The sequence below is a fragment of the Protopterus annectens genome, chromosome 2.part1 (genome assembly GCF_019279795.1).
Source record: "Protopterus annectens isolate FY-2018-M chromosome 2.part1, PAN1.0, whole genome shotgun sequence".
NCBI classification, from domain to species: Eukaryota; Metazoa; Chordata; order Ceratodontiformes; family Protopteridae; genus Protopterus; species Protopterus annectens.
This window is the reverse complement of record NC_056729.1, coordinates 1,366,693,669-1,366,720,055: the sequence shown is the minus strand read 5'-3', so window position 1 is coordinate 1,366,720,055 and position 26,387 is coordinate 1,366,693,669. Positions and strand designations below refer to the sequence as shown.

The following is a 26,387-nucleotide window of genomic DNA, read 5'->3' as shown; positions in this document are numbered from 1 at the left end:
TGACTCACTCTGTTGGGCTGCAGGAACGTCTTGCTTGGAAGCCCCTCTCGGAGGAAAACTCATAACCCAAGACAAATGGGTTTTGGATGTGATTTTAAGAAGTTACAAATTCCATTTTCATACTTAGCCAAGCGGATGGCCAGACCTTTCAAAACATCAATGGACGGAGGCCTTAAACCAGGTGGAAGCTCTTTTGGCTATGAATGCCATAGAACTGGTTCCTCTTTCAGAGATGGGAAAAGGGTTTTACTCAAGGCTCTTTCTAGTCCCAAGGAAGCAAAATTCATGGAGACCCATTCTGGATCTGTCTGTCTTGAACACCTTTCTAGAGATTCCAAAATTCAAGATGCTTACTCTACAGCAGTTACTTCCAATGCTGTCCAAAGATGCATGGATGGTGACTTTTGATTTAAAGGAGGCATATTTACACATTCCCATCAGGCAGGATCGCAGGAAATACCTCAGGTTCAAGGCCGTATCGAGGCACTTCCAATTCTCTGCGCTGCCCTTTGGATTGTCTTCTGCACCCAGGGTCTTCACCAAATGCCTGGCTCCAGTAGTAGCTTACTGCAGACTCAAGGGAATTCAAATTTACCCTTATCTGGACGATTGTCTAATTCAGGCAGACAGCAAGGATGTCTTACTCCAGCATCTGGACTTTGTACAAAACCACCTCAAATTCCTGGGATTCTCTGTAAACATAAAGTCAAATTTGACACCATCACAACAGATAACTTTTCTGGGTGCTCTTCTAAACACTGCAGCCCAGATGGCATTTCTGACATCCGAAAAACAATTACAGCTGGCATCAACTTTCAAAGCCTTGGCAACTCTAACCCATCTATCTGCAAGGAAATTCCTGCAGGCTTTGGGTTACATGGCCTCCTGCATTCTTCTCGTACCATATGCAAGACTACACATGAGAAAAATACAGTGGTACCTAAAAAGTGTATGGTCTCAGCATTGCCACAGTTTGGACATACTGATTCCCATCCTTCCTTGCCTTCAAAAGGAATTTCTTTGGTGGTCCAGGGCATGTGCTGTAAATGAAGGGAAGCCCTTCCGTCTACCTCCTGCCTCTCGGATTCTAACCACGGACGCCTCAGATTATGCTTGAGGAGCCCATTTTCAGGGCAATTGTCTGCAGGGCCTTTGGACAAGGATCAGATGCACCTGCATATCAACTTAAAGGAAATGTTAGCTGTTCAGAAAGCTCTATTGGCCTTCAGGAATCTCATACAACCAGGACAACTACTAATACGGACAGACAACACCACAGTTATGTGGTACATAAACAAGCAAGGGGGATCTCATTCCTACCCCCTTTGCAGACTAGCCATGGAGTTATGGAACACAGCTGTAGCTTGCAGTCTGGATCTTCAAGCTCAGTTTCTACCAGGGAAACAAAACTTACTGGCAGACAGTTTGAGCAGAAACCTTTCGGATTCACACGAGTGGATGCTGGACACCAAAATATTCAAGATGATAACAGCAGTATGGGGATGTCCTCACATAGATCTCTTTGCAACCCATCTAAATCATCAGCTACAGAATTTTTGCACCAGGACTTTCCACAGAGAAGCTTGGAAAGTGGATGCCCTGTCATTCAGTTGGAGGAACCTCTCGGGATATGCCTTTCCGCCTCTACCTCTTCTTCCACGAGTTTTATTGAAGATAAAACAGGACAAACCCAAGATGATAATCTTGTTGGCTCCAAATTGGCCTCGGCAGTTTTGGTATCCAACTCTAAAAAACCTGTGCCTGGAGCCTCCTTGGATTTTACCTCAGTCTCCGAACCTTCTGTCCCAGCATCAAGGTCGGGTTCTACACTCTCATGTCAGAACTCTCAGCCTGGCGGCTTGATTAATCCAGGACCTTTGATTTCTTCTTTCCTACCCAAGCAAGTTATGGATGTCATTTTAGAAGCCAGACGTCCTAGCATTAGAAAATCTTATGCAGGAAAATGGAAAAGATTTTGTTCCTGGATGCAGGCTCAGGATTCTGATCCTCTTTTTCCTAACATTACTTTAATTTTACTTTACTTGACAGATCTCTTACAATAAGGGTCTCTCTTTCTCTTCTATTAAGATCCATGCCTCTGCTATTTCTGCTCATTGTAATACAGACCCTCCCATCTTTTCCCACCAGCTCATGAGACAGTTCCTCAGAGGAGCTAAGAACTTAAGACCTCCTAGATCTCCTCCTATTCCTGCTTGGGATCTCAATTATGTTTTGGAAAAACTAACCTTGCCTCCTTTTGAGCCTGCCTCTTTTTCTGACATCAAGTTTTTATCTTGGAAGACAGCTATCCTGTTAGCACTAACCTCTGCCAGGAGAGTTTGAGTTAAAGTCCTTATGGCGGTGGAACCTTATATTATTTTTCATCAAGATAGGGTATCTTTGAGGACTAATCCGACCTTCATGCCTAAGGTGGTCTCCAAAGTAGCTTTAAATCAAACTATCCACTTGCCAGCCTTTTTCCCCACTCCTCAGAATAAAGGGGAAAGGATCTTACATTCCTTGGATGTACATAGACAACTATGTTTTTACCTGAACAGAACCAAGGACATCAGAAAATCAGAACAATTGTTTGTTTCTTATGATTCAAGTTCCCAAGGTAAAGCCATTTCTAAACAAACCATTTCTAAATGGATTGCTCATGGAATCAGATTTTGTTATTCACACCATGGAAAGCAAATCCCAGGGAGCATTCGGACTCATTCCACCAGAGCTGCTGCCACTTCTGCGGCCTTCCTCAGGGGAGTTCCTACCAAGGACATTTTGGAAGCTGCAACTTGGAGTTCAGTGCATACTTTCTCTAAGCACTACAATTTACCTCTCTACTCTAAGTCTAGGGCAGGCTTTGCCTCTGCAGTCGTGCAGGGCCTTTTAGCCGCCCCTTCTTCTTTATGACCACCTCCCTTTCTTTCCGCTTTGGGATTCTACCCTACAGTCATGATTGCAACAGTGAAACACTATGAACAAAGTACAGTTGTGTACACCTACCATAAATGTAGATGTTAGTGTCTTCACTGTTGCAGTCTGGGTTTCCATCCCTCCTGTCCCCTCTTATTTTTACTTTTGTGTGGTTCCTTTTTCCACCATTCTTCTGAGGTGTATTTGCAAAGGTTATGGGACCGTTTTCATTTTGGAACTCCTGACATCTGGGGCAAGAAAAACTGGAGAAGATGGCATCGGCTGTCACCTTTATACTCCTGGCGCTCTGACGTCAGGGAGCAGGGTTGAACAGCTGACGCCGGACCCAGACTTTGGGATTCTGGCCGACTGAGGGCTGCCTGCCGGCAGGGGAGAACCCTACAGTCATGACTGCAAGAGTGAAGACACTCGAACATCTACATTTATGGTAGGTGTACACAACTGTACTTTATAGCGGACAGGCTGAGCAGAGCAATTCTCATGCCTCACGAGTGGTCTCTCCAATCAGACAGTGGCGGACCAAATCTTCCACAAATGGGGTCAGCCTTGCGAAGATTGCCAATGGAAACTATTTGTGCGGCAGCTACATGGACCAATCCTCATACCTTTATTTCACATTATAAGCTTGATGTGGCCTCCAGGAGCAGAGCTGATTTTGGTTCCACTGTTCTGAAGAGTCTGTTCCGATGAGCCACCCAGGATTGAGGTGCTAGGGACGCTGTCCCAACCAGCAAGAATGAAGGCGAGATAGACAACTTAACATTAAGAAGTTATGTACCTACCATAACGTTCCATGTTATTCGTCGTCTTCTCGCCTTCTTTTTTGCGTCCCAACCTCCATCCCCCTGTCCTAGTAGACCGGGAAGAGTTCCTTATGTTTTCTCACTGGCTGAGTCCTCTCTGGCTATTCCTTCTGACTAGTAGTCTCTCCAGTAGGATTTATGCATTCTAGGACAGGGTTGTTGTTGTTGTTGTTGTTGGACTTGCCAAATGAGATCTGGGTATCTAGCGCCAGGCATCATGGGATATAGGGGGGCCTCAAGCCAGTACACAGCCCTCGAGCTTTTGAAGATGGCCGAGTCGGAGCCGAGGATTGGCTCCGAACCCAACCAGCAAGAAAGAAGGCGAGAAGAAGACAACTAACATGGAACGTTATGGTAAGTACATAACTTCTTATTTTCCATGCTGACAGGGTTTCCCTCAAGACTAACCCTTCCTTCATGTCTAAAGTGGTATCCAGTGTGGCTCTCAACCAATCCATCCATTTGCCAACTTTTTTCCCTAATCCTCAAAATAAAGGGGAAAGGATCCTGCACTCCTTGGATGTGCACAGACAGCTCAGATTCTACCTTGATAGGACTAAGCCCTTCAAAAAATTCTGACCAGTTACTAGTTAGCTTTGCAACAGGGGCAGAGGGCAAGGCCATTTCAAAACAATTTCCTAGTAAATAGCACACTGCATCCATTTCTACTACAAGCACCATGGGAAACCAACCCCTCAGGGGTCAGAACACATTCTACTAGGGCAAAATCTACCTCTACACCATTTCTCAGGGGAGTCCCTGCAAGGGATATCCTGGAAGCTGCTACCTGGAGTTCAGTACACACCTTCAGCAAGCATTACCACTTGCCTATCTTTTCCAAATCCAGGGCAGGTTTTGCAACAGCAGACCTGCAAGGCATACTAGCCAGCCCCAACTCTTCTTGACTGCCTCCACCCTTCAGCTTTGGGAATCCACCCAAGTGTGATGACTGCAACAGTGAAACTAAGAACATAGTACAGTTGTGTACACTTATATAAATACAGATGTTTGAGTGTATTCACTGTTGCAGTCCTGGTTTCCCTCCCTCCAGCCCCCCCTGTTTTTTTCTCGCCTCTGTATGGCTATTACGTACCCCTTTCAGGGGTATTGGTACTTACTTTTTACTGGTGGTGTTTTCCCCACCATATCTTGGCTCCCTATTTGGGGGGTTCCTGACATTTGGGCCAAGAAAAACTGATGTAATGGCATCGTCTGCCTGTTTTTATACCCCTGATGACCTGACGTCAGTCCTGGAGTGACAGCATCTGACGCAGAAATGCCAAGTCTCTGGTATGCGGGCCAGCTGAGGGCTACCTGCAGGCAGAGAGAACCAAAGTGTGATGACTGCAACAGTGAATACACTGTCTACATTTATGGTAAGTGTACACAACTGTACTTTTGGGACTTTTGTTTCTATTAGGAGGGTAAAACTTCAGTGTTTGAAGGAGTAAATAATTTTGTTAGTATTAAGTTCATAGTTTTTAGACTGGTATTGGGAGTGAGTTTTTTTTTTTTTTTTTTTTTTTTTTTTTTAGGGCTTTCAATAAAACAAAGTTTTGTAAGATATGACATAGGCTCAAATGGGACAAGAAACAACTATAAGTTCAACCTATCAAACAGTGTATGCATGTAACAAAAGCTGGAACTAGACATTTAACAAAAAAGGTGTTGTACATAAAAGGTGAGTAACTTTTTAATGTAATGATTTCTGTAATGTCTTTAAATGTGAACAGTCTCAGATGGGGACTTGAATGTGATTTGCAACAGTAAAGATTTCTTGGGGACCCAGAAGGGAAAGTATAACAAAGGAGGGTAGATTTTTGAAGAAATTTATGAAAATGCATGATATGGAAGATGTGAATTCAGTAATAGGATTTAGGACTGAGTTTACATAATCCCCAAAAATATAAAAACTGGGCTAGGCTAGACAGTATTTACATTTCACAAGAACATGTGCATTTAATTGAAGGTCTTGATAAGCATTCTATTTCAGATCATGCACCAGTAATTAAAAAAACACACTGCGGAAGGAGCAACTGAAGCACCAGACAGCCGTAAAATCATCAAACTAGATTTATTGCATGGACTTGGACTGTTTGTGCAATAAATCTAGTTTGGTGAATGTTCTGACTTCAGTTGCTCCTCTCGCGGTGTGTTTTTGGTTAAAGGTTTATTTCCGCACTGTACCTCACGTTTTGTTAAATAATTAAAAAACAGGGTACTGAAATAAAAATGAGACACTGGTGCCTATCTGTTGAAGAGAGGAATTTCAGGAATGGGTAGTGGAGATTATTCAGGAGCTGTTAGAGAAGTTAAAAATTTCTTCTGAGAATATAGCTAGAGAGTGGGATAAAATTAAGGTGGAGTTTAAAAATAGGGTGGAAATAAAATTAAAGGAGTAAAAATTTAGAGGGACTGACAAATGTTGAAGTATTGCAGAATATGGGGAATCTCACAGAACAAGAAGAGGATCAACTGCAGAATGCTAAGCAGAAAATAAAGGATGTTATGTGATCCTATCTCGCCTACATTCTGACTGATGGGTTCGGAACTGATCCCTCTGCTCCGACTCGGCACGCTTATGCCAAAGAGCGAAGTCTCTTATTGGCTGAGCTTACTATATCCCAGGATGCACCACTACCATTCCCCCAGATCTCGTTTGCCGCTAACTAGCAAAGACGTGGTCTCGAGCTGGCTGAGCTAAGTAGTGTCTTTTCACTAACTTTTTCTGTCAGAAATTTGCTAATTTCTTAACAAAAAGCTGTTTTAACAGCTATACTGTACTTTTTGTGTGTGACTGATTATTTTTTCTGTGAAATTTTTTGTGTGTGGTTGACGTATTGGTTCTGACTAGGCCCTTTCAGTTGTAGGGTTTTTCTCTGTCAATTGCTTCAAATCCTAAGGGGTTTGGATCCCTTTAGTTAATTTTTCTTTTCTGTTGTTGTCGGACAGGCTACCTTAATTGGCGACTGCAAGCTAATTATTGTAGTGACAGTTTTAAAAAAAAAAAAAAAAAGTGTGTTTTCTGTAATAGTTGCTAAATTTGTTGCTAATAATGTCTCAGGCTCCTAGGCCTTCGGGCTTTAAAAAGTGCACTAAGTGCAGCTTTAAAATGTCTATCACAGATGACCACTCTCTCTGTGTGTATTGTTTGGGCGCCAAACATTTACAGGAGTCCTGCAGCGTATGTCACGCGTTTTCCTCGAGGGTCCTCCAAGAGAGGAAAAATAAACTTATTTTGAAAGGCCTTATAAAACCCTCTTTTGAAGAAGCTTTAGCATCCTCTCCTGCTAAAAAGAAAAGGGCGTCGGCTCCGACCAGTCCGTCGGATCCGACCGCCAAAAGACATAGGCAGGCTTCAACTTCGGCTCCAAGGACTTGGGCCGAGGCGGAACGGTCTGCCTCGATGCCACCAGTCTCGACTCCTCTGGCTTCGGCCGGCGGCTGGGGCATCGAGGCGGGTCACCTTCATCGGCTCCACTGGTCTCGGGCCGATGAAGGTTGTCGCTCAGACACTTCCTCCTCGGCGCGAAGTCCTCCTCGGCACCGATGGAAACTAGTTTGGGTATTCCTTGGCGCCGATAGTCATCGAGTCGCCTCGGTGCGGTCCCCTAGCCCCTTGGGGCCGTTGGAGAGGCCAACTCGAACCCGTTCAGTATCCTCTAGGTCATCGAGGATGTCAGATTCGGACATAGACAGGGTGCTCCAAAGACTGTTCCAGTCCCCAGTCTTTCAAAATTTGTTTCGGCTCCGACCCATTTGGCTTGAGCCGACAATACCCATGTCATTGCCATTCCTCCTCCGACCGCTTGGCTCCGTGAGCAGGTGCTGTTGGAGCGGTGGAGATCCTAGGGTCGGCTCCGACCCTTACTCCAACCCGGCCTTGGTCCGAGTTTGGCACGGACTTCTTCGGCTGGACCGGGGTGACGTTTGGGACCTATGCTGTCTGTTCCGAGCCTCCCTCTCGGTGCTTGCTGCGGGACTTCCGTCTGCTATCATGGCTCGGGGACCGGACACTCCCAGGATTCTGGGGTCCGGCTTTCAGAGCTATGAGGAGTGCCTTGGCCAAGTCTTCTTGACCATCTCTCCGGCTTTACCGGCACCTTCCCTGGGCGTGGAGACTGGGTCTTTGGCAGTTCCCTGTCCTTAGGCAGCGGAGCCCGGGACCTGAGGTTACCCCACTGGGGTTCCCCTCCTCCTGAGGGTTCTTGAGTTGTCTTCAGAGGAGCCCCAAGGAAGAGATTGTGCAAGAGGAAGCACGTGGACTCCCCGAGTCTCTTACATCGGACACTGATCTTGATGATGCGGAGGGTCCCGAAGTCATCCTCGGATGATGTCTCATTCGCAGACATTTTAGAGATCCTCAAACAACGAGGCGGCTGGATATCCAAACCCCCTCTGCTGATGAGTCAGTGCTTCTCAAGGCCTTTGGGGCTCAGCCCTCAGCCTCCTGGGTGTCTCCGCCCTTGAGCTCCTGGATTTGGTTTGTCGGGCGTGGGAACATCCAGATACTGTGGAACCAGTGCCTTCTCGCCCTAACAAATTTTTGTCTGCCCCACCGAGAAGGAGTTCTTGACTAAAGGCGTGGCTGTAGATGCCATGGTGGTGGCATCTGCTACACAACAGGCGTGGCAGAGGCTTCAGCGTCCGTCCATCCTCCTAATAAGGAGTCTAGGAGCATGGGCGATGCAGGAAGCGCACCCTGACTTCAGCGGCCTTTACACTAAGGTCCCTGAATTATTTGGCACATTTTACCAGGCTACAGAGGGATCTGGTCAAGGAGCTGTCAGATTCCCTCTCGGGTAACCTACCTGAGCAGCTAGCCCAGTCTGTTAGCTCTCAGTTGGCTATCCTTACCTCGATTTCTAACTCGTCCTTGAGGCTCATTTCATATGCGGCCGAAGGGCGGTAAGCGGCAGGCACAGGCGTGGCTCTCGGAGACAAGCCTGGCTCCGTTTGTGTCATTTGCGGAGGCCTTCAAGTCTTCCTTCGCCGCGCTCCCTTTGATGGGTCCTCTTTGTTTGGACCTAAGGTTAAAGACACTCTTACCGCTGTGAGCAAGAGGAAAAACTTTATCTGCCGTAGGTGCACGTTATTCCACTCCCTTTCGGCCTTATCCCAAGGCTAAGGAGGAGGGAAGATGTGGTTCCAAATCACGTAAGTTTTTCCTCAACAGCAGGAAGATTCCCCTTCCAGAGGCAGAGGCGGGAAATTTTTCTGGGAGACGCCGTCCCAGGGGCGGCAGAGGGCCCCAATTCTGGAGACCGCGAGTCCTTTCGTGGCTCTTCAGCCTCCCACACTTCATGAGGGATTGCCCGGCTGTGCTGCTCGAGCCAGTCGGGTGCCGTTGCCAAGCACCTAAAAGCCTGGGAGTCTATCACTCAGGACAGATGGGTGCTTGGATTATGCCGGAGGTTACACCATTCCCTTCACACACTCACCCCCACCGTCCAAAAATCCCGGACCCACCACCCAGTCAAAGGGAAATTGCAGCCGCAGAAGCGTTAAAGCTGCTAGAAAAAGGAGTCATCCAACCGGTCCCCACAGACCAGATCGGATCCGGAAATTACTCAAGGTTCTTTTAGTGCCAAAAGACAGGGGACCTGAGACCAATATTGGATCTCACCAAACTACACCAATCCGTCATGAAATCCAAATTCGAATGGTCACTTTACAATCCATTCTCCCATTGTTGGAGAAGGATGTTTGGATGTGCTCCATAGATCTCAAGGACGCCTATTATCACATACCGATACATCGGGCGTCCAGGAAGTATCTGCGCTTCAGCCTGGGAGACAGTCATTTCCAATTTTGTGCACTGCCCTTTGGTCTCACCACAGCCCCCAGGGTGTTCACCAAGTGTTTGGCAGTAGTGACTGCTCACCTGAGGAGTCTTGGTTTCCAAGTGTTTCCCTATCTGGACGACTGGCTCCTGACTGCCACCACCAGGCATCTACTAATGGACAACCTCAAAGCCACCATCTCCCTGGGTGCTACCCTGGGAATTGCATTCAATTGGTCAAAGTCTGTCTTGCTGCCCTCTCAGCGCATAAGGTTCATAGGAGCAGAGATAGACTCAAAATTGATGCGCGTCTTTCTTCCTACCGAAAGGATTCAAACTTTACAAGGTCAAGTTCAAGCCCTGCTTTCAAGATCCAAAGCCCCAGCCAGGATGGTCCTGCAACTTTAGGTTCGAGGTCTGCCACGGTTCTCCTAGTTCCACTGGCAAGATTGCACATGAGGATTCTTCAGTGGCTGTTATCGACTCAATGGTCCTTTCAGAATCTCCCCCTCAATCACCCCATTATGATTACAGAAACGTGCAAACGGGACCTCCGCTGGTGGCTTCAGCCGTCCAATCTGAATCAGGGAAGACCTTTTGTTATCCCCCCTCCGGTGGCCACCCTGACGGCGGATGCCTCCCAGACAGGGTGGGGGGGGCATTGTCTGGGCAGGTTAGTTCAGGGTTCTTGGCTTCCAGACGAAACCTTTCTCCATATCAATGTATTGGAAATGAGGGCTGTACTTCTGTCCCTACAGGCCCTCCACAAATTTCTCCCTCAAGGCATTATCGCTATCCACACAGACAACATGTCGGTGGTCTGGTATCCAAACAAAGAGGGACCAGATCTTACCCCCTTTGCAGAGAGGCCATGAGGGTGTGGGAATGGGCTGTAGCTACCAACCGTTTCTTGGTAGCGACCCACATTCCAGGGAAATCCAATATATTGGCAGACAGATTAAGCAGGACAATTCTCTCTCCTCACGAGTGGTCCCTGAATGAAACAGTAGCAGCTCAGGTTTTCAGAAGATGGGGACACCGTGCTGCGACCTGTTTGCAACACCACAAAACACAAAGTGCAAAAGGTTCTTCTCCTTGACTCCACGTCAGGGGGAGGCAGCTATGGATGCTCTAGCCCAACCTTGGCCAACAGGGCTACTTTATGCATTTCCTCCGGTTCCACTTCTCCCCAAAGTCATTCAGAAAGCTTCCCAATTGGGGTCCACAATGATACTAATTGCTCCGCACTGGCCTCGTCAGGTATGGTTTCCCTACCTGAAGAAACATGCTGTGGACGATTCTTGGTTTTTGGATCTAACTCCGGATCTGCTGATTCATCAGTCGGGACGACAACACCAGTCCCTTCACACTTTGAAATTGACAGCTTGGCTCCTCCACTTCCGACTTCAGTCAGAAATCACACCTTAGATCCGGAAGTTATTCACATTTTATCTTCAGCCCACAAACCCACCACTAAGAAATTGAACCTCAGTAAGTGGAAGAGGTTTGCTTTCTGGGCTCAACTCAGGGGCTTAGACCCTATCACTGCCCCGATTCCAGAGGTTTTGAAATTTTTAACATCCTTGTTTAATCAAGGATCTTCAGTCTCTACTATTAAAGTCCAACTAGCAGCTATCTCTAAATTTCACGAATCCATGGATCCACTGTTGATGAGCAGCAGATTATGCAAAACTTTCATTAAAGGTGCTGGGCTGTTAAGACCACCAGTTTTTCATCCTGTGCTTCCGTGGGATCTTGATTTGGTACTTCGTGCCTTAACATCTTCCCCTTTCGAACCGGCTGCTACATGTGAGTTAAAATATTTGTCTTGGAAAACTGCCTTCTTAGTTGCAATTACCTCTGCAAGAAGAGTTTCAGAGCTTCAAGCCCTATCTATCAAACCACCGTGCTTGATTTTCACAAGGATAGAGTATCACTTAGGCCTAACCCATCTTTTGTCCCAAAGGTTTGTTCTAATCTCTGTCTCCAACAATCTCTAGAGCTACCAGTTTTCTTTCCAAAATTCTCCAACGGCGGAGTACACCCTCCATAAATTGGATGTTCACAGGCAATTGCGCTTCTATCTAGACAGGACTCAGCAAATTCGAAAATCAGACCAGTTGTTTGTGTCCTTTTCAGACAATAAATTGGGTAAAACCATCACTAAAGCTACTATCTCCAAATGGATTAGAGATTGTATAACTCAGGCTTATTCCTCTTCAAATAAGCAACTTACAACATCTATCAAAGCGCACTCTACCAGAGCTATGGCTACTTCTATTGCCTTTCATTCCAAGCTCGCTATTTCTGAGATTTGTGCTGCGGCTACTTGGTCCAACCGCACACTTTCATTTCCCACTATAAATTGGATGTGGCATCTAAAGGGCGAGCATCATTTGGTTCCATGGTACTCAGGAGTGTTTTCCAGTGAGCCACCCAGGATTCAGGTGCTAGGGACGCTGTCCCATCAGTCAGAATGTAGGCGAGATAGGATCACATAACATCTTTTAGTTATGTACTCACCATAACTTCAGATGTTTGGGATCCATCTACATTCTAACCATCCTCCTTCCCCCTGCCTTGGAGATCAGAAGAGATTGAACGGTTTTGAGTTCTACTGTTTTTATCTTGTTTTATCTGACGATGTTATATAAGCAGTGCGTGCATGTGTGCATGTATGCGGACAAACTAGATCTGGGGGAATGGTAGTGGTGCATCCTGGGATATAGTAAGCTCAGCCAATAAGAGACTTCGCTCTTTGGCATAAGCGTGCCGAGTTGGAGCCGAGGGATCTGCTCCGAACCCATCAGTCAGAATGTAGGCGAGATGGATCCCAAACATCTGAAGTTATGGTGAGTACATAACTAAAAGATTACCTTGATGATATGCATGAATTTAGAAACACTGCTGTTAAGCAACAGATTTTTGGATAATAGTAGAGCACAATATATTTTAGCATGACGACTCTGGCAACCGAAAGAAAGGGCTGTTGCCAAGATTAGGAAGCATGTAACAAGGAAGGTAACAAAATATCCTGTAGAGGTATTAGAAATGTTTTGGAAATTCTGTGAAAGTCTGTATAAAGTAGAGAAAATGTGATAATCAAATAGATACAAATGGAAATGTTTATGGAAGAACTAAATATGCCAAGGTTAGAGGTAGATGAGGCTCAATTGCAAACTGTTAGGAGGAAATGAGATAAATTGTGATGTATAACCAGTCTATAGGAAAGTCTCCAGCAATAGATGGTATTCATGTGGAAGTTTGGAAGCTAGGAGGAAAAGAACTGATAAAGATTTGGAAGGTTTTGTTTGAGTATTTCAGGAGAAGTACCAACATCCTGGAAGAAAACAGTGGTGGCTGTAATACCTAAAGAGGGTTAAGATCTATCAGACCCAGCTTCATACTGGCCATTTCAATACTAAACCATGATTATAAAGTTTTCATGTCTGTAATGGCTAAAAGAATGACAAAAGTAATGCCAGAAATGATAGATATAGATCAGTGTGGTTTTGTGGAGGGGAGAAAAACATTTGACAACATTAACAGAATATTGATGATCCAGAAGGAAGCAGGATGTAAGACACTACCATTGTTGTTGGTGGGTCTTAGAGAAAAGCATTTGACAGAGTAAGCTGGGACTTTGAGCATGGCAGTAAAAGCATTTACATTTCCTGAAAAATAAATAAGGTTGATTAGGAAGATATATGGGGATCAGAGGTGAAAATTTAAGTGAGTGGGGTCCTCTCTGATAATTTCTGGTTGAGCAGAAGAACTAGTGCATGTAGAACCACTAAAGCTGTCTCTATTTGTAGATGACAAAACCAGAAAGAGTCATTACAGTATTGTGGAACATTTGAGGCAGTTTCAGATCTTTTAGTGACACAAAATTAATGAAGCCAAAGCAAGGCAATAGTAAATTATATACCAACATATGAAATGGTTCAGCAATATCCATATTTATGGGGACATGATAAAATAAGTATTTAGGAGCATGGATTAAAAATGGTTCTGGGTGTAGCAGCTAAGGATATGTGGGAAGAGACTAAAAAGATACAAAAACTGAGAAAATGGAAGTTTTGTTATATGGATAGTAAGATGCAAACAATCAAAATGTTTAGTCCCTTTAGTCTTATGCACAGGTCAGGCATATTTTTATCATTGGAGAAGTTGTGGATAGCAATAAAGAACAGAAGGACTTTATCTGGGAGGGGAAGACTGCAAGTCAATTGGGATAAGATGATTCTTCCAGTAGAACAAGGCGGATTGGGATTACCTAATTTGAAGAGGTTTTTCAGAGCTGCACAGTTAAGGTTCCTATACATAGCACAAGCAAAAAACTATAATTCAAAGTGGAAAGGGATGATGAAACAGGGGTAAGCTCAAGAAACGAGAGACTGGGGTTTTGGATGCAGGTCTTTAAGGAAAATAACAGTAGTCATACAGAAGATTATATCCATAAAGTAGCAGAAAGTATTCTAAAAACTAATTGAACATGGGAATGGAGAAATGAGATTCTGACTATAGGGATGACTGCAATTGGGGATATAGCCAATAGGGGAACTGGAAGTTATTGGAGAAAATTGGCAAAAGAACCAAGGTATTGGGAGCAAATAACTAGAGAGGGAAAGGTAATAGAATGGGAAGAGACCAAGAATGGGAAGAGACCAAGAATTTATTTGAACTGCAGGTTAGTGATTGCCTTCCCTATCTAGGACTGATATCAGAGTACAGGCAAAGAGAGAGAAATGGGGGGGGGGGGTCCTAAATGAAAGACCAGCACTGGTTGAGTTTTTAGTGGAATCTAGAACAGAAGCTGGCAAAAGAAGAATAATTAGCAGAGCATATAAAATGATGCATGATTCATACACTCTGTACTATGGAATTCACTACCTCTAGCTACCAGGTCTATGCCTGGCCTAACTCATTTCAAAGCCTCTAAAAGATCATCTCAAATATACATGGCTCTGCTCCTGCATAAAACCTGCCTAATACTCTGCTCCTCCTCCTCTTCCACACTAGCCTCGTCCTCCTCTTCTGTCACATTTCATGTGAAAGATCCTAAGGCTCTCCTAACTCCTCCTCTGTTTCTATACCATATCCTTAAGCTACTGCTGAGGCCGTAATACCTCTATTAACTCACTGTTTTTCTGCATCACTAACTTTCTCGCTATTATTTTCCTAACTGAAACTAACCTCTTTTTTTCACGTACTATGTCAGTGTCATACACTGCACTATCCATATTATTTTTGTACACTATCTACTCATAGGTTATGTATATAGTGAGATTGACTATAATTGTCTATAATGTTTTAACAGTATAGAATTGTCTAGATGTGCACTATATCTTGTAACATCGTGTAACAGTGTTCAACTTATTTTTGTTTAGTGTTTGTCATGTCATTTGTATTGTATTGGATTTTACTGTATTTGAGTTGTACTGTATGTGGAGCTTTTCTCCTCCGGCCTCTGCTGAAAATGAGTTCTGCAGACCCAGTCAGACTACATCAAAACAAACAAATGTCAAACTAATAATAAAAATAACTAAGAATCATTCAGAGTGGGGTAAGAAAGGATTGGGAAGAGAGCTTGGATAAGCAATTCACAAAGGAACAATGGGAGGATATATATGCATGTTTCCCAAGTATGCAAGAAAATCTAGAAGATGTAGGATGTTTGTAAATGTTTACATAGATATCTTTATATCCCAAGTAGATCCCAGAAAATTTTGCCTCAGGTAGACCACAAATGTTGGAGGTGTGACTGGGAAGAGAGGTACACGAGAACATATTTTCTGGGATTGCGGTGGGTTGGCACACTTTAGGGATTCCTTGTGGGTTATGGGATGCACTGTCAGATGCAGGCTGGGTGGATTGGTGTCGCAAGGAAGATCATTTTTCTGAGCTATGATACAGAATCAGAATTGCCTAGACATGGTAATTGTGATGGCTGCCAAAAATGGAAATCAAAATCTAAGCCAACTGTATTAGAAGTAGTGAATACATTAACAGAACTAAAACTGGAATAGAGATATTTAGAAGAGTACGAGCAAAGAAGATGGGAAAAAATTGGGAATTGTGGGAACAATGCATACAGGGGAGGAATGAGGTTTAAAAGAAGGCAGGACTTAAATGATCTATGTAATGTTTGACTGAAAATGATTGGGTAGATTATAAGTGATGTATAATGTTTGCAACTGGGAGTGTCAGTATGGTTTGTGATGTAAAATGTTTGCGGTTAAGATTGTCTGTTTTCATTTATATAAATGTATGATTGCTTATGTCATAAGTGGTTTAATAGAGGTTTCTTTAAAAAAAGGGGCAGGAATTGATTTTATGTAATGTTGTTTAGGTTATATGATATATGGCAATATATGCAAACTATGTTAGTTAATTTAATACAGTTTTATAACTTGTATAAATGTAAATTGCCTGTCATTTGTGATTCAATCAAGGTTTAAAAAGAGATAACCAGGTTCACACTTGCAAATATTATACAGTACAGAGCAATACATGTGATGTATAATCAAAGCAGCATTACATAAATTGTTCAATTCCTGCCTTCTCTTAAACCTCCTTCAAAACATTCTTCTGCTTATACTGTTCCTACAATTTCCATTTTTCTATGAAGTTTACTCCTATCCTTCTCTGGAAATCTAACTTCCTGCTCTATCTCTGTTACAACGGTCACTACTTCAGTTATAGTTGGTTTAAACTTTGGATTTCCACATCTGTATCAAAGCTCAAAATATTTCCTTAGTAACATTTTTTCTCACCCAGTAATTCTGAGATTACACTAGGACATTTTTAGACTACCTATTCCTTTACATTCCGAGAACATATGCTCCCAGGTACCTCTTTCTTCCCCATCACACCTCCAAAATTTGCCATCCACCCAAGAATATTCTTTGGAATCTGCTTGGGTTATAAAAGGTAGCTGTACAAACACTTCTGGGCAAAAAATCTAAATCTTCTAGATTTTGTTCTATATTTGGGAGCTATGCATATGTCTTACTATTGTTTTTGTGAATTGCTTATCTAATCTCTTCCCAATCTTCTTTAACCTCATCTGATTGATTCCTGTAGTCTTGTAATCTTTTATATGCCCTACTAATTATCCTTTTTTTAATAGCAGCTTCTGTTCTAGATTCAGTTAAAAAAAAAACTCAGCCAGTGCAGGCCTTTTATTTAGGATTCCTCATGCCTTTCTTTTTGTCTATATCCTGATTTCAATCCCTGATAGGGAAGGCAATCGCTAGTTTGCAATCCAGATCTCATTGGCCTCTTCCCATTCATTCTCTAATTATTTGTTCCCAGTAGATTGGTTCCTTTGCCAGCTTTCTCCAGTGTATTATGAATGTTAGTTTCTGCCAAGGTGGAGCCATTACCTTTAGTACTGTCAAATGTATTCTCTTTCTAATTTGTAAGCTGTTTCCTCATCAGCAATATCATTGCTTTTATGCACTGTTAAGTTTTCAATAGAGACTGGCTACAAAGCTGTATTAAGTGTGTTTGTTTCTAAAACTGTTTTCACTCATTAGGGTTGTATTACTTCCACTGCCTAATTCAGATGTGTATCATACATGTATTCTGTCTGCATTTACACCAGGAAAGTGTGTTTTTTCATGCTTAAAGTACATCGGTCATGTTTGGAAGCATCTTGCTTTTACGGTTAATTTCATTTCTTGATGTACTCATGATAAAGATGAAAGTGTTTTTTTTTAAAACTCGTTTATTAAGTTATCACTTAAGACATAAAAAATATGGGAGCATTTCCACTGGGAAAGCCAGGATTACTTTGACTTCAGAAAGAGGCTTAGGGAATTCTTACTCCTACCTCAACACAGGCCTTTAGCTATCCCTCCTGTACTGAACATTGTAGATGCCTTCTTGGAATCTAACCAGGCCCCAGACACTTTACCTCTGGCTCCCAGGAAACCTGACCGGTATTAGAGTACCTGACTCACAAGTTCCTCTTTAAGAATCCTACTGCGGACCCAGAGACCATTTCACAGGGACCCAAAGGCATTAAGGCTACTACTGCCAAAAACCCTACCCCCTCTGATAGAGATTCCAGGGCCCTGGACAGATGGGGTACGAAGGTCTACACTTCTGCTAACTTTGGTTATTTGGGCCTTAAACTGCCAGTTTCATATGTTAAAGTATCTGCAGCATATTATTGGATTACTTAAACAGAAATTATGCGGATTCCTGACCTGTGCTGAAAATAAAGAATTACAGGATTTAATGCATTCTGCTGAACAAGTTGGTAAACATACTTTGCAATGAGGTTTTGACTCCTTAGAGGCATCTTGCGGGGCTGCTGTCACTGGGTCTGTTTTTAGAAGGCATGCTTGGCTTAAGGAGCAAACTTTGCCAGATCATGTTAAAGCTAAATTACCGGATTCTCCCTTAAACCAAGACCGCCTGTTTGGCAACAATGCAGAAGTACTTAAAAAGGAGGGAAAAGCTTAATCTATGCAAACTTAGATTTCCTGCAAGTACAGCCTACCAGATTTAGTAGGCATTGACCTAAGAATTGGTTCTTTCCTGTCTCTTCCAGGCCTTCAGTCCAAACCGAGGACCAGCAGACCACATAGGCTACAGTCTCAAGGTACTCAGACCTAAGCAGCGGGGGGCTCCCACTTCCAAAGCTGGAAGTAGTAAGACACCCCCTATGGTGAACTGTCACAATGACTTTAACCTTAAACCTTCCAAGCCAGGCTCTACTGTCTGCTCCTTTAGGAGGAAAGATTGCCCTGCATGCAAAAAACTGGGAACTAATTACCCAAGACAAATGGGTTTTAAATAGTTTCCCAAGGATACAGATTCCACTTCTACACCTTATCAACCCCAAATAGTTGGCCAGACCTACCCCCAAATCAGTTGGGCAGAGGCTGAAAAGTAGGTTATCTCCCTTCTAAGTATCAGGGCTATTCAACCTGTCCCAGCAGGGGACAGGGGTTTTACTCCAGACTTTTCCTGGTACCCAGAAAAGACAACTCCTGGTGTCCTATCCTGGACGTGTCTATCCTAAACACCTTTTTGGCAATCCCAAAATTCAAAATGCTAACTCTTAATCAGCTGCTTCCCATGCTAGGCAAAAATGCATGGCTGGCAACATTGGACTTATAAAGGAAGTTTATCTGCACATCCCAATAAGGGAATCTTGCAGAAAATATCTACTCTTCAGATCAGGCTACATGCACTTGCACTATCAGTTCTCTGCACTGCCCTTTGGCTTATTTACTGCGCCCAGAGTATTCACAAAGTGCCTAGCTCCAGTCATTGCATTCTACAGGCAAAGAAATATTGAAATATATCCATACCTGGACGATTGCGTAATTCAGGCAGAAAGCCAGGACACTATTGAATCATCTGGCATTTGTAAAGAAACTGCTAGCCTCACTGGGGTACACCATAAACTAATAGAAATCTCACCTAGTACCCTGCCAACAAGTTGTATTCCTGGGAGCAAGCTTGAACGCAACTTCCCAGATGGCTTACCTCACGCCAGAGAAACAAGTTTGACAGCCTACTTCAAACTACAGGCCACAAAGACCCAGCTATCTGCAAGGAAAATACTGCAAGCCCTGGGGTTCATGGTCTCTTGCATCCTACTAATTCCATACGCAAGACTGCATATGAGGAAACTACAATGGTATCTAAAAAGCCTATGGTGTCAACATTCTCAGGACCTGGAATCAATGCTTCCTATCATTCCTTGTATAAAGACAGAGTTCCTTTGGTGGGCAGAGGCCTGCTACCACAACAAGGGACTGCCATTCACTCTACCCCCTACCGCCCAAACCCTAACAGATGCATCAGACTATGCATGGGGGGCTCACTTGGCAGGGCAGTGCATTCAGGGCAAATGGAACCAGAGTCAAATGCACCTGCATATCAATCAAAAAGAAATGTTAGATGTACAGAATTCTCTGACAGCCTTCAAGAACCACGTTTTCCAGGACAATTATTGATAGACACCACTGTTATGTGGTACATAAACAAGCAGGGGGAAACCCACTCATACCCTCTTTGTAGACTAGCCATGGCTCGGTGGAACACTGCCTGAGATACAAGTGCACCTACAAGCTCAATTCCTGCCAGGCAAGCTAAATTCACTGGCAGACCTAAGCAGAAATCTCATGGACCCACTCAAGTGGAAACTGCAACCAAAGATATTCAACATTTTGAGAAACAAATGGGGGAGCCCAGAGATAGACCGGTTTACCTCCCCTCAGAACTACCAGTTGGACAAATCCTGCATGAGAGCTCCCCACAGACAAGCTTAGAAAGTGGATGCCTAAAGATCAAATAGGACAAACCAAGGACAATAATCATTGCACCAGACTGGCCACGCCAACAGTGGTGTACCCCCTGTTGCACAGTATGTCACTGCTGGAACCATGGCACCTGCCTCAGACCCCTTCCCTGCTGTCCCAGCAGGAGGGCCAGATTCTGCACCCCTAGCTTCAAACCTTGTGAACCTTGCAGCCTGGCTAATTACCTGAGCTCTCCAATACCATCCCTCAGTAAGCAAGTGCTGGATGTCCTTCTGGAGGCAAGGAGGCCTAGTACTAGAAAGTTCTATGCTGAAAAGTGGAAAAGATACTGTTCCTGGAGCCAAACTCAGGGGGGTGGGCACATCAGTGCCCATCTTTACCGCATATTCTTCGATACTTAACAGATGCTTCACAAGGGTCTTTCCTTCTCTTCTATAAAAATTTATGCCTCAGCCATTTCAGCACATTATAATACTAAGCCACCCCTCTTCTCTCACCCCTTGCTGAAGCAGTTTCTGAGGGGCCAAAAATTCATAACCACACAGGAGAGCCCCTACTCCAGCCTGAGACCTTAACTTTGTATTGGAAAAGCTCACTCTACCTCCTTTTGAGCCAGCTGCAACTGCAGAGTTGAAATTCCTTTAATGGAAAACAGCTTTCCTTCTAGCCATCACTTCAGCAAGAAGAGTGTCTGAATTACAGGCCCTCATGGCAGTGGAGCCCTTCATCTTGTCCCTCAGGACCAATCCTTCCTTTATGCTCAAGGTGGTATCTAGTGTGGCCCTTAATCAGTCCATTCATTTGCCAGCCTTCTTTTCTAATCCACAGAACAAAGGAGAATGAATACTGCACTCTTTGGATGTGCACAGGCAACCTAGATTTTATTTGGACAGGACTAAAGCCTCTCAAGAAAACTGAACAGCTGCAAGCTGCCTTTGCTGCAGGGGCAGAGGGGAAGGCCATTTCAAAGCAAACCATTTCTAAATGGATAGTCCATTGCATTCATTTATGCTATAAGCACCATGGAAAACCTACCCTCCAGGGGATAAGATCTCATTCCACCAGGGCTGCAACTTCAACAGCCTTTCTCAGAGGTGTTCCTACCAGAGACATCCTAGAAGCTGCTGCCTGGAGTTCTGTTTATACCAAGCATTACCACTTGCCTATTTTTTTAATCCAGAGCTGGTTTTGTCACTGCAGTCTTGCAGGGCCTAATGGCTGGTCCTAATGCTCTTTAACTGCCTCCTCCCTTCCTTAGCTTTGGGAATCTACCCAAATGTAATGACTGCAACAGTGAAACTTGAACATAGTACAGTTGTGTACACTTACTATAAATGTAGATGTTAGAGTGTGTTCACTGTTGCAGTCCTGGTTACCCTCCCTCCCTCCAGCCTCCTGACTTCTATTGGCTATATACCTCTTCTTGTTTACTGTATTTAAGCTTTCTGGTGTATTTGCTTTTTGTTGGAGGTGTAACCTTGTATATAATTGTTTCCCATTATGGGGGCACCTGACATCTGGGGCAAGAAAAACTGATGTAATGGCGTTTGCTGCATGTTTTATACCCCTGATGACCTGACGTCATGGAGGAAGGGAAGTATGTGTTTCTCTCACCTAACAAATTTGACCTATTTCTGTAGTTTTAACAGTACTACTTCAGCAAATGCAATCTGTCTTCCTGTTAAATTGCTGACACAAGTCAGTCATTTTCTAGTAATGTTAGGCATTTGTCAGAAGTTGAGCCGTGATATTGGGGGTGGAGTCTGATTTTTCTGGATTCTTGCTTATTTTCCCATCCGTCTGCATTGGGCCTGGAATCAGAGTTTTAACTACATAGGAGTTTATCTTTGCATTATTGAAAGTTTTGTTACTATCTGTGCCCAGCACATTTGTCACCCTTTAAAACAGTCTAGAGAAAAAAAAATAATTTCACTTTATTTCTTAAGTTTGATGAATAATCTAAAGGTGTTATCCATTAAGGAGTTTGATGTCCTGTGTCCATGTATAACCTTTTATATCAATCTCTCCATGAAAAAATTACTTTGCTCCTCCAGGAAAAAAAAATACTCTTGAAAGAAGGCTGGATACAGTAGCTTGAATCTGACACCTTGCCTCTTGACATTCCCTGATTGCTGGGATAAATTTGCTTCTCTTCTGCCTAGTGTGAAGTGAATAATAATTTTCTACAAACACTCTGCTGTCTACAGTTTTTAATACTTTGCTCTTCTGACTGTTTTGACAGTATCAACTCCTTTGTACTTGTATGATTGTATCTTTACTAATACAGGTTTTGGCTGCTTTCACATGGGCCAGGTTTAGAACATACACTCTGTTGTGCCCTTTCATTTAAAAAAATCCTACTATGGAACACCAGACCATTTCCTTATTTGATCTTTAAAATTAATAGTCTGTTCCTCTGCTACAGCAGAAAATCTCAGGTTTTCTCTCTGCACTGTCTGTCTATACTGTTTTTTTAAACCATTCTTCTTGAGCAGCTTCGCACTCAGCTTTTTCTTCATTTTAACCTCTGATCTTTGCAGTTTTATTATTTTATCTGAACACCTAGTTAAAACTTCTGTTTTTCTAGCCTTTTGTTATTTGAATTGTATTCCTTCATTGTTTCATTTATTTTAATCGCCTCCGAGTACATGTGATTTTCCCTGTAAATAACTGGAAGCCTTCTCTTTAACCAAAGCTAAAGCTTGAACTTTTGCTGAACAGCTGCAGAATTCTTCCCAGATAGTATGCTCCCCACACTTTCTAGTTGGTTTTCTTTCAGGTTTTCCAAATTTCTTCTTTGCTGGCATCCAGGCAGTGTAGTTACTTGCCAGGAGCTGAATTTTAACTCCCCAAAAAAGGTTTCAGTGGCACTCCTTTTTCTTAGTTTTTCACACTGAGAGAACTGAAATTAAGCTATTGATCAGTGTGCATCCATATTGGAAGTCACCCTATATCCATTGTTGGAACTAATTGATACCAGTATACTCAAGCCAGTTATTTACTGAAGTTCGGGACTGATGGATTGAGCTTTATTGAAAGAAGGAGTTAAGATATGAAATTGTCACATTTCATTGGATCACTGATGTTTTATTTTCTTTTTGCCTGGTCTCTGCTGACCATCTGGTCTCCCCTTGAATGGACAGTACTCATTGGTTCCTCTCTTGTAGGGTTCCACCAAGAGCCCAGGTGAGATCTGTCCAAGAGAGGCAATCATTTAGGCAGGTACAGGGATGCTTTGTGCTCTTAGCATCCAAGCAATGATCACTTTTTTGACTGATGCAACTCTGCTGTCATGAGCAGGGGAATGAGCGGATAGTCTCATCTGGGGCCCACAATGTGGTCTTGAGTGCACAATTCACAATCAAGCTGAAGGCTACCACTTAGCAGTGGTTTGGGGAGTCTGATGCCTGCACTTCTTAGCCCCTCTACCTCTGCACCACTCAGGATGAGTCCACCCAACCTCTGAACCAGTCTGTTGAGCACTCAAGTGGTTGTCTGGGCTGTAGTCAGGACTTTATTCCTCTGCATCATTGGCTGGTTTCACATTATACTTGGATATTTTTATTGATGACAGTTCCCTTGTGTTCAGGTCAAAGTTTGAATCTTAAGCAAAGGGTTTAAAAAGGAAAAGGGTAAGGGTCATTTAATACTCTTTTTAAAGGATGAGAGAGAGGGAGGAGTTGCAGTCTTTAGATATAAGCTTTGAAGGACTTCTGTTTCTGGGAATTTGTTGTACCTTCTCCAAATACACTAAGTACCATCAGAATAGGTTACAGAATGGAGTGCAGTATTCTGTACTTGTTCTGATGAGTGCTTCATACCAATCACTAGTTGTGTGTGTTGCGCAGCATTTTACCAGGAGGAGAAGGCAAGAATCTCACTGATTTGCAAATAACTGTTTATTTGGTTATTGTTTACAAGGACTTAGGTCTCTTACTATTTTATAATTGTTACATTTCAGAATTAGTAGGGATGTGCCAATTGCCAGAATGCTGCATTTTTTTTGACACTGAAGGCAATATCACTTCTTCTGAAACATTAGTGTATATTAAGTGTAATTTGAAGGGTGGTGTCTGCGGTGGTAAGGACACTGCTGTCAAATATTTAGTTATCTGCATGTTTGATGAGCCAGTTGGAGTTTTATTTACTGTAGTTTTATTAATTTTAAATACCTTTTCTAGTTAAAGGTTATAAATTTTATGTACACGCTAACTTCATCTTATGAGCTATAACAATTTTAGAACATTAATATACAGTGTATGTTAACTTCATCTTATGAGCTATAATTTCAGAACATTGTTAGTCTACGTAGCAATCTATGTACTAATTTCACGTTATTAAATTTTGAAGGTTAAATGAACTTTTCCATGAACATGAAACCTCCACTTCTGGGTTTAACTTAAAATACCATTGCACATTTCAGCCTCTTGCAATGTCATTTTTCAAACTGTTTTAACTTATTGTCTGAGTTTTCTATTCACTGACAAGAATAGGTTTAAGTACTGATACCAGGAGTCATTTTGTTTGGGGAAAAATGTGCCAAGGAATAGCCTTAGAACAGAGCCTAGGGGAACTCCACTGGTAACAGTAGATGTGGACAAATAGGAATCCTATCCTTATGTATGGCAACTTTGACCATTTGTAGACTGCAGTTATTATGGCTTCATTTCTAGACTCCTAGCTGTATTTATGATTTTGGCATGGGATGTGATTTTGAATGGTGTAACCAGATTGAGGTGATCTGCATGGACTTTTTCCTGGATAGTGGTCACCCCCTGATTTACAAAGTTTTAGCATAGAAGTCTATCTATAAAAACATACATGTTTAGATCTTTGGGAATAAGGTTCCTAGTGTCTGCCTGAACAAGTTCACAGGCTATTCTTTCCAGTGCTTAAGTGTGTGCTTGTGGGGCTGATTGGTCTGTAATTGTCTGGATATGTGGAAGGCTTCCTTAATGGGAGTGGGACTGCAATAGCCTCCTTTCAGATGTCAGAGATGTAGCTACTTTTTAATGCTATGTTAAGGATGTGTTAGGGGTACACTGGTGACTAGTGTGCTAACGACCCCAGGGAGCCTTTTTTAAGCCTAGCTATGCTTCCCAACGGTGAGACTCGAACCTTGTACTTTGTGTTTGTAAAGTAAACATCTTAACCATTATAACAACCTTCCTGGTATCATGGAACTGGTGTTTTTGATGTTACTGAGGGCAGACATGACCATTTTGGCTGAAAGTTCAGGTAGGATCATAGTGCGGGGAAGGAGAGAATGGGGTTTCCCTTTATGTTCTGAAAGTTGCTGTATATCTGTTGGCTTCTAACGTTTATCCTGGTGGTCTTAACCAGTGAGCCAAAATATTAATTTTTATTTTGCTTTTATTTTGAAAAAAAAATCTAAATTACAATTTGTTTAACTTTTTACATTATATTTCTCTGTAGTTTTCTGAATGCTGCTGCTGTTGGGTGGTAACGTGTCGCATGTTTTGACTGTGTTTTTCCTTCAGGATTTTTGCATTGTATAGCAAATCATTGCCACTGGATCTGGCATGTCGAGTATGGGATGTGTTCTGTCGTGATGGAGAAGAATTTTTATTCCGTACTGCTTTAGGAATCTTGAAGCTTTACGAGGACATTCTGACCAAAATGGATTTCATACACATTGCACAGTTCTTGACAAAACTGCCAGAGGACATTACATCAGAAGAATTGTTTCAGTCCATAGCCACAATTCAGATGCAGAGCAGGAATAAGAAATGGGCTCAGGTAATGTAAACAGCTACGCCCTTTAAACTAAACACTTTGCTATTTAGTTAAGAATTGATTTTTGGAATAACAGTGCACAACAGGATGCAGTGTCCTACTTTTCCATACATTATAAGCAGACAATGTCTGTTAAGGAGGCAAGTAAATGTGCTAAGATCATATAAATGTGGCTTTGTAAGATTAACAAACCCTTAAGGCTTTATGTTCTTACCTGCTGGTTGCCTCTCATGTTAGTACTAAAATTATTTCACATTAGTTTTTCCACTTTGTTAGTAATATTTATGTTAGTAATATTTATGTATTGTTTCAATTGTCTGTGGGATTCTGTACATTCTGTGATTACTCCACTCATGTGAATTTGTTCTATTGTGAATTTCTTCACCTGGGCTGTGCCTGCAAATGGGTCTGTTGTGATTGATGTACTGCTCCAGGAAACAAAATAAAGTAAACCCTCAAGTAAGTTTTGCAGAGTACTGGATTATCTTGGAACATAAATGTCTGTCCTGGTCCTTCCCAATCTCCCATATCTGTTGAACTAGAGTCACCCCTCAAATTTCAGACCCTCATTCCATGTCAAATCCTGCGAGGAGCTTTTACATATATTCCAATCTCCCCAGGTTCTCAGCATGCATCTCATTTCACTTTTAATTGTTTTATTTCTTGTAAAGCTACCCCTTCAACCCTATCTGTGTTTCTTTTTTGTGTGCCTCTTAATATATTTTAACTTTTTTCCACTCTAAGGATATTAAAGTACTTTAGTCTTTCATGAGAAATTTTTGGTGAGGAAAAACCGGTATGCACTTTTTTTAAACTATATAT

The 26,387-nt window shown here is 42.8% G+C and overlaps 1 protein-coding gene across 2 annotated transcripts in view; it reads left to right on the top strand.

Annotated features, from left to right (window-relative positions):
- TBC1D14 (TBC1 domain family member 14) overlaps window positions 1–26,387 on the top strand; it is a 773,921-nt gene that overhangs the window by 737,197 nt on the left and 10,337 nt on the right. For both annotated transcript variants that reach the window (XM_044062828.1, XM_044062829.1), the window contains one exon: window positions 25,310–25,568. In XM_044062828.1, the coding sequence (XP_043918763.1) occupies window positions 25,310–25,568 (259 nt within the window). The remainder of the gene's footprint in view (window positions 1–25,309; window positions 25,569–26,387) is intronic.